The sequence below is a fragment of the Serinus canaria genome, chromosome 2 (assembly GCF_022539315.1).
Source record: "Serinus canaria isolate serCan28SL12 chromosome 2, serCan2020, whole genome shotgun sequence".
Lineage (NCBI taxonomy): Eukaryota > Metazoa > Chordata > Aves > Passeriformes > Fringillidae > Serinus > Serinus canaria.
Genome location: NC_066315.1, coordinates 61,388,390 through 61,397,148, shown reverse-complemented (window position 1 = coordinate 61,397,148; position 8,759 = coordinate 61,388,390). Strand labels below are relative to the sequence as shown.

At 49.7% G+C, this 8,759-nt stretch overlaps 1 protein-coding gene across 2 annotated transcripts; it reads left to right on the top strand.

Moving 5' to 3' along the window:
• The first annotated feature begins 1,281 nt into the window (after positions 1-1,281).
• ID4 (inhibitor of DNA binding 4) lies at positions 1,282-4,580 on the top strand. Of its 2 annotated transcripts, none has more exons than XM_050971443.1 (3): positions 1,282-1,970; positions 2,621-2,679; positions 3,116-4,580. In XM_050971443.1, exons 1-2 carry the CDS (start codon positions 1,572-1,574, stop codon positions 2,663-2,665), a joined length of 444 nt encoding a protein of 147 aa, XP_050827400.1. In that variant the 5' UTR covers positions 1,282-1,571; the 3' UTR covers positions 2,666-2,679; positions 3,116-4,580. The 2 variants fall into 2 exon arrangements, with proteins under 2 accessions (XP_050827400.1, XP_050827401.1); XM_050971444.1 differs by having other exon boundaries at positions 1,282-1,977.
• The last annotated feature ends 4,179 nt before the right edge of the window (positions 4,581-8,759 follow it).

The following is an 8,759-nucleotide window of genomic DNA, read 5'->3' as shown; positions in this document are numbered from 1 at the left end:
AGTTCTGGGTTTGACAGCTTCCCACCGTATCCTTTATATATCACCCGTTGTGACTAAGCTTGGAGGGGACATGTAATCATTAATCACCATTATGGATTCCTTCCCTTCTGGTGGGTTAGACTGACAAGCCTAGGGGCAGATCCTGCAGCCTTTACTCCTTCCTTCAGCCCTTCGCCCGAGCAATCAGCCCTGCTTCACTTCCGGACAGCTCGTAGAGCCGCAGCATCTGTAGGATCGGGCGCCAAGTTTCTTACACCGGCGTCCCATTCAAATACACAGTGGCTCTAAATCCTTAGCAGGAATTAACAGGAAGTTTCAACACTGCATTATTAAATTAAAAGGTTACAATATGCCACAAGATGACTTAAGCAGGACTCAGGAGTATATGTCTGTTAATTTTAATGCTCTGTCTCAAAGTACAGAACTCTGGACATTTCCAGCATCATATTTAAAACATGGTACATCTACTAATACGTGATCTGGTGCATTAATGGACCAAATTAAGTTACAGGTATGAATTTTACATAAAACGGATTAATATTATATGTCATGGAGGAATTTTAAATACTCCATCTCCATGCATTTTTAATAGTTATGTGCTCTAATTTAATGTTCCCCGGCTTTGCTTTGCTTGAAGTCCCTAAACCCTCCTCCTTCCTTCTCCCCCACACTCCTCAAGTTTTGCTTGGGATTTTCCCTGCCTCTAAACCAGCGTCCCCAAGTCTCTCAAAAAAATGTGTAAAGCTGGAATAAGTCTCCTACACCGAGAGGATAAAAATGCGATTCACCACCCGAGGAGGTGCCAGCCCTCCTGGGAAAGAGAATGGGGGAGGGATGGGAGGGCGGGTGCAGCCGCCTTGGTCCGGGTCGGGCGGCGGGGAGCGGCGCCGGTCGCGCGGGGCTGCGCTCCGGACCGCGGGGACGGCGCCGGGAGCCGCTGGGCGGCGGGTCCCGCCCGCATTCCCGCAGTCCTTCCTCCCCGGGACCGCCTCCTCCTCCTCCTCCTTCGCCGCCCCCTCCTCCCCGGGGGGGGTCAGCGCGCGCCGCCCGCTCCCCCAGCAGCGCCACCGCCCCCCGGCCCCGCCGCCATTGGCCGCCGCCGCGCTCCGGGGGGGGGAACGGTGCGCCCTGATTGGCTGCCCGCGGCCCCGCGATCCCCCCCTCCCGCTCCCGCGCCGCGCTCGCCGGGCTCCGCCGCGGCGGCGCCCCCGCCTCCCCCCGACGCCGCCCGCCCCGCCCGCGCCCCGCGCTATATAGGGGGCGGCGCGGCCAGCGGCGACAGCAGAGGTGGTTGTGTTCGCGCCTGCCGCTTGCGGAGCACGGGCTCTTCATTTTAAGAAAAAAGCAAATTATTTTTTTCTGGAGCGGGCGGGTTCCCGGTGCCGTTGTTGGCGCGGCTCTGCGAGCGCCTCTGGTTACGTTCCCGGGGCGGCCGCTGTTAACGCCATCGAGTCGCTGCGGCCGCGCTCCGCTCCCGTTGCGGGCGGTGCGTGCGCGGCTTCCCGAGGTCGCAGCGGCGGCAGCAGGCGGCGGTGGTGGAGAGGGAGGTTTCCCTCCCTCCTTGCGGCACCATGAAAGCCGTGAGCCCCGTCCGGCACCCCAGTCGCAAGGCGCAGCCCGGCGTGGCGGGCGGCGGCGGGGGGCACCCGGCTCTGCGGTGCCTGGCCGAGCACAGCGGCTGCAAGGGGAGCCCGCCGTCGGGCGAGGAGCCGGCGGCGCTGTGCCTGCAGTGCGATATGAATGACTGTTACAGCCGGCTGAGGAAGCTGGTGCCCACCATCCCGCCCAACAAGAGGGTCAGCAAAGTGGAGATCCTACAGCACGTCATCGACTATATCCTCGACCTGCAGCTGGCTCTGGAGACGCACCCAGCACTGCTCCGGCAGCAGCCGCCGCCGCCCGCTCTACACCCAGGCAGCTGTCCCGCGGGCACCCCCAGGACCCCGCTGACTGCCCTGAACACTGACCCGGTAAGAGGTGCGTGATACCCGAACGCGGGGAGCGGGGCGCGGAGCAGAGCGGCGTGGCGCGATGGTCAGCGCCGGCCGCCGTGGGAGAGCCCCGGTGCTGTGCCGCCACTCTCGTAACAGTGGCTCTGCCGAAGGGGACGGGGCGGACGGGCGCAGGAACGCCCCTGTGGTGCGCGGTGGGTGCCCGCATCCCCGCGGTGCGGGCAAGCAGCCGCACGGTGTGTACCATGTAATTACGGCCTCTCGAGGGAGTACCTGTAGCCGGCGTGTTTGCACACACGGGAACAGGCGCGCTGTCCCTGCGTTTCCCAGCCTCCGCGCCGTGTAGCGAGTGTGAGGGGCTGTGGGGGCTGTGCACATGGAACGCAGCGTGCCTTGGAGGGGCGGGAGTAGGGAGCGACTCCCTGGTACGGGACCCACGGTGGCAGCCCGGCGGCGCGGGAAGCGGCGTGACCCGGCACCCCGGGCTTGCCGCAGCGCTGCGGTGACCCCCTTGGCTCTGTCTTCCCGGGGGCTTCCCTGAGCGCTCCCGACAGGGCTATGGTAGTGCCTGGGTGCGCGGAGGAGGAGGGGGTCTGGGCAGTGGCGGGGGGGGTTCTCCGTGTCGTTTCTCCCCCGTTGTTAATTTGCCGTGTTTGGTTGCTGCGCAGGCAGGCTCTGTTAACAAGCCGGGGGACAGCATCCTTTGCCGCTGACCGCCGCTCCCCAGGTGAGTGCCGGGCGGGCGCGGGGCCGCGGGCGGGGGGAGCGCAGCCCTCCGCGGCGCAGTGCCCGGGCTCGGTGGGGCCGCTCCGCATCCTGTGGGAAGCCTGCAGAAGGAGAACCAGAGCTCGGCGAGGAATACTTGCAGGCGGCTTTGGGGTTTTATTTTTTAATTACGGGGTGGTTATTTTATTTTCCCTAACTACCGGGTGGTTGGGGTTTCCCCCCTCACCCCCCCCCCCCCACCTCCCCGGAGCGCCTCTGGCTGCGGCGTGCAGCTGCGCATCCCTCCCTCCGCCTGGCCCAGCCTGGGAGCTGCGGTTGTTGTTTGACCTGGTTTGTTTTGGGTTGTTGATCAAGCATGTCTTGTGTTTTGTTGGTGGCGCCAGTCGGTCTGGAGCGGAGCGGTTCACACACCCCCTCTATTCATTCCTCTCCCACAGGTGTGCGGCGGCGCCGCGCCGCGCAGAGGCAACGCGGGGGGCGGGCGGCGGCGGGGGGGGCCCGGCCCTGCCCCGCCGCACCGGAGGAAGGAGCCATCCAACCCCCCAAGCAGTTCCCATGCTTCACCCCGGCAGAGCCAAGCCTTTTCACCATTTTGCACGTCCGTAGCGGTCCCCCCGCTCCCCAGCTCCCCGTGTCCTTTCCCTCCTTTCCCCCTGGTTCCGTCTCTTCTCGTCGTTCCCGGCCAGCTGTGAGCGGCGGCGTGTCCCACGGTGGCAGCGGGAAAAGTTGCGACTCTGCCCCGGGATAGAGGACCGAGCCTAAACCAGACTCTAGAAACCTTGTAACTCTTAAGGGACCGAGCAGCCGAATCTTGAAGCTTTACTAATCTCCCAGAGCATTTGTAGATATATTTGACATCTATTGTTTAAAATAGATGGATTTTATTGGGGCCCAGGGAACTTTCTTATCCCTGCAGGAATGTTACATATTGTATAGACAGATGAGTGACATTTCATACTGTGTATATATAGAGATGTTCTATAAGTGTGAGAAAAGTATATGCTTTAATAGACTACTGTAATTATAAAATATTTTTAATTAAATATTTTTTGTAAATATTATAAAGGTGTGTATGTTTTTTTTAATCTGTGGGAGCTCAAGTACGGAGCTGCTAATATGGAAATATCTTAAATGTTTAGGACTTTTTTTGTCCCCAAATGTCCTTTATACTTGACAGTTGCAGCTTTAGCTAGTGGTCCTGCATGATTGCATGAGGTGTCTAATTGCAAATAAACTTGTTTGGAGTCCATACAACGTGTTTTCCTCAATCTAGACTAAAAATGTTTGTAAGTGTATTATACGTTTTGAGACTACACTTTTGTCATTTAGGCACGGGGATTTTTAGTGCATTCTATAGAAGTAGCGGTAAGATGTGTTTTTTACTGAGACAAAGAAAACTTCTATCTAGTTTTTTTGTTTTTTTTTTTTTTTTTTTGCATTACGGGGGCAATGCTTTAGATCTCTTACCACTTTGGTTTGTTTTTTTTAAATCTGCTCTTGAATTAGATCAAGAAATTGTTCGGGAACTTCATCTAGCACCAAAAGGTTTTATCGCAAGTTTGTGTTCCTACAGCTTATTAATTGCTTAAAAACTTAAAACTGTTCTCTGCTTGCAGCCAAAGGGCAAACCATTAACAAAAACAGTTGCTGTTTCCTTCGTCCAAAGAGTATTAATAGTGAACTTCAGAAGGGCACATGGGCAAAGTCATTATGATCAGTGATGTAAATTCATCTTAAAATGAACTTAAGTAGACCAAAAATCGGATAACTGCGTCAAGATTATTTTTCTAGTACAAAATTACTTACATTTCACTGCAGCTATGTTACAGTTAAAATCCTGTTTAACCTCTGTGATGTGTAACTACTACATGTGAACATTAAACTAGATTTACCTGTCTTTAACTGTGATTCTTCACTTATTTCTTCAATCCTCTGAATTTGCACGTTCTCCTCACCATTTGTATATAGCATTTGATGGGTGAATTATTTTCACGGCAAGCTCCTGTACAATCAAGTCCTGCTGGCTGTAAACTTGTGTCCAGGCTCAGTGAAAGATCCTCATCTTGTGTGATCAGTAGCCTGCACGCTAGTGCAATGGGATAGTCAGAGTGGGAGAATTAAGTAGGATTTAATTGGGTGCTTTGTAAATAGCTAGCCAACTGTGTGTGTAACATGGTCTGTTTGACTAAAAAAGAGGATTTGTTTCAGATTATACAAGTGTCCAAAGTACTATAACCCAAGGGAGGACTTCTGTTAAGTTAAATATTTATAAGGAAATTAACCATGGGGGCCATTAGGTATTGACTACAGTGATAGTGTCAACAAGATGAACACTTTCTTTATCAAAATAATTGCGTAAAGATCAAATCAAAAAGTGGCTAACACATCTGCAAACACAGGGCCTCCTGTCACTGCAAATGCTTTAAAGGCACAGGCATTTTACAGCCTGAGCTGGGACTTAAGGGATGGGGAGTGGGTCCCTGCATTGTATTTCCCCAGCTCTGCCGTTCTCATAAAATTTAGTCACAAGCCTCTTAACCTGGATTCTCCCAGCTGTTTCATTACAGTAGCAATGCTATCAATAAGATTTTTGCTGCACTTTGGGAATTTTTCTGTTGTGTTAAAAAAGAGAAGCAATGGTCGTTTTCCAAAGGATTGGATTAAATTTACATTGATTTTCTTTGTTTATCCTATTAATATTTGTCATTTTCTGCTTACTTCAGCTTGTGCAGCTCAGATTATTTTGTATACAATTTTTCAGTAACATTGGTTCTCAGTACACTCATTTGTTGCTATCCACTGTTGCCAAATTATAGTATTCCATTACATAGGAGAGGAAGCAAGCAAGAGGTGCTGTCTTAAAACATAAAACTATCTTGTAGAGTTCCTAAATATCAAAACTGACATATCCTGGGAGAGCTGGTAAACTACTGAGCTGCTCTTCAGGGAAGAATGTACCAAACCCGGGATTGTTTCAGGTCAGGGCAATCTCCCGTTGAGTTTAGTAGCATAAGGGTTTGGGTTTGCTTTTTGGAAAACTTGCAGTGCCACAAGTTAGGACCTTTAGAAAATGAAGTCTTAATAAAGAGCTGTGAAAATTTTTCCTGTTATATGTATTATTCTTCAGAAATGTGAAAGGCTGCATATAGAACTCAGACTAGATTACAATAGATGCTGGTCTTTACTTTTTCCTTACACTACGCATAAAAGTAAAGAAATATCTAATTGCTTGCTTCCTGATGCCTGGGATCAGTACAGTCCTAAATGCAGCCATAATTATTTTCGGTTTTTCAAAGATTTTAGAGCCTTTCATCATACAGTAATCCCGTATCTTGTTTAAATCATGTTTTCCATATAGCAAAAGGCATAAATGTTTGAACAAAGGCAAATTAAAAGGACTCTTTCTTCTAATGCCTTGAATTTTCTCTTAGTCACAAAAGCATTCCTTAAAAGGAGCTTTTTGATTGCGTGATGAGAGTGGTGGTGAGGCTGCCAGATTAGGAATTAGGATACCAAATTCTGTTCCCAGCTCTGCTACTGAGGCTCTTTTGTGACCTTGAGCAAGTCACCGGCTGTCAAACAAATTTCCAGTTTTCCACTTGTACCAGTGGCAACATGCACTCATCTTTACAGAAGCTAGGAGATGAAACAGACAAAATGCATTCCTGGTTTAACACCTTTCTTATGCAGAGCAAGTTTTGGGTAAGAAAGGAAACATGGGGAAAGCTGGGGTGATTACCAGGAGCTTTCCTAAGGAGGAACTGGTTGGGAAATACATTGCAAGTAGAGGTTGCAAGAACCTCTTTTCATAGGACACTGAAATTGTCAAGGACTAGAAAACAGCCTCTAGGAGGAATAGATGAGGGAGCCAGGTATTTTCTGTCCCTAACTCGAATGCTGTCTGCAGAGCACAGCGATGGACACTGCTAATGCTGCATGTCCATTTTGGTGAGCAGCAGCATTGCAGTCCCAATCCTTGCAGGTGCTGAGGCTCCCCTCTGAAATTTCCAAGCGACAGGAAAGGTTCATTTCACATAAAAGCCAAATGCCAGCTCCTGTGGCATTTTTCCTGCTGTTTCACACGGGAATGGTATTTATTTTCACTTTCCGTAGTGTTCCTTTTAAATTAGTTGCATTTTCAGCCACAAGCGAAGTGGTCATAAGGAATGCCATAGCTGTCCTGCTGGTTGTTCTGAGAGTTAATGAATAAACCATGTATAGGATAAACAGGTTTATGCAAATGCAAAGCAGCACTTTACTATTATTTGTATTTTCAAGGCTTTTGTAGCCGTAGAACTCACATTTCTGCAAAACCTTTACAGTTGGAGAAAAGAAACCACGGTACAAGTAATTCAAGTAATTGTTTTAGATGCAACACAATTTACTGGTTTCTCCAATAGTAAGGTTTGCAATACTGAGTAGCGTGGTTCCAAAACAGTATTGAAAATGTTCTGCTCTCCAGTCCCAGAGCATGTGATCTGAAAACACTGGCTAAATATATTCCCCCATACAACTGCTTGCTTTTCTGCATTAGAAAATCCACCCTTTACTCTCATTCCTGGGTAAGAGAAAACTTGTGTGCTCTGCCTACGAGTAGAGCCTGCTTTGCCAAATGTCCAAAGCAGGCATGCAGGCACCGGCTCTTGGAGCACATGAGAGCTGATCCGGGGACCGGGCAGCCTGGGGCTGTACAGCACTTGGGAGCTTGGTTGCAGGCAGTTGCCAGCCATATGCCAGCATCCCACGGATCAGAGGCAGTCTCTGAGCCACCATGTCCTGGTCATACCTTCTTGACAAAAAAACCGTTTTCCTCTTCACAGTCCAAAATAACAAAATAATTCTCAGGGACCAGAGTATGACATAAACTGCAGTGTGATCACAGCAACATGGACATGTGGAGGAATTTTCTAAGTTGGTATCCCTCTTCCTTAGCAAAACCTCTGCTGGAGAAGAGCCATGTCACCCACGGAGCACTGGGGAAGGAGCAGTGCAAACCCTCCCAGGCACAAGCCCATCAGCCAGATGATGGTCCAGAGCAATGGACCTGGCTGCTGGGCACACTTAGGACTCCAAGGCAGAGTTTCCCCCTGTTTTGTTCCTCTTGAGGATATTAGGGAGCACTCAAGACTGTTTTTAGTCAGTGCTCGGGTGCTGAGGCAGGTGAGGACCTGTAGGCACAGCCCTAAGAAGCGCACCTCCACACACAGAGGTGCAAACGATGCCAGCGGGTTGCGGTTCCCTGCCTGTCCCCCATGTCCCTCCGAGGGGCACGGGCTGGGAAAGCGGAGCACTCTTCTGGCAGCTTAATTCACCATAGAGGATGCGGCAGTGGCTGGAATGAATTAGCCCCCATTTGTAATTTCTTGGCCTGTAGGGAGAAGAGCTGGCACCCCGGACTTTGGCACAGGGAGGCAGGAGCATTCCCTCCCCACACGAAGTGTGACAGCAGCACTGCACGGGATGCGGGCAGGGCAGTGCGGGCTTTTCTTCCTTTGATGGGCATGAAACACACTTAGACACGGGACAAGGGTTGGTTTTTATTTTCTTCTCTTTTTTTTTTTTTCCCCTTTTCTCTATTTTTTTTTCTTTCTTTTTCTTTTTTTCCCTCTTTCTCTAAGCTTCTTTTAGACTCGGGTTTACTTCCTTTTGTTTTTAGTTTTTTTTTCCCCAAAGATGATGTGTTTGTCAACTGATGGGATGCACTTGCTTCTGGTAAAAGAAGCACTTTGACAATTTCACAACGTGCATAATTTGCTTAAGGACCATAATGGCTTCTTCTGAGCCATGTGTCATGTAAATAAATATTGCAGTGATTTTTAACATGAATATTATGTACTCCATAGATCAATGGTTCCTTTGAAGCTCTTACCATTTATCCTGTAAGTTCCTATTCAGACATTTTTAAATACGTGCTATTTATTCAACAGGCTATCTTTTCACTCAGAGATGCTGATGTCTGTTTGTAGCAGTCTAGCATCTATATCTTGTTTAGAATATTTAAAAATCGGTATTTCTTAGTCTTTGCAACAGGTTGAAAATATTCCATAAAATGCTGTAACAGGAAAGAATACTTCAAATTAA

Bases quoted from the DNA above. Each gene is read 5' to 3' on its own strand.
- ID4 (XM_050971443.1), top strand. From the start codon at position 1,572: ATGAAAGCCGTGAGCCCCGTCCGGCACCCCAGTCGCAAGGCGCAGCCC. The intron at 1,971-2,620 runs GTAAGAGGTGCG...GTTGCTGCGCAG, and splicing joins CTGCCCTGAACACTGACCCG to GCAGGCTCTGTTAACAAGCC.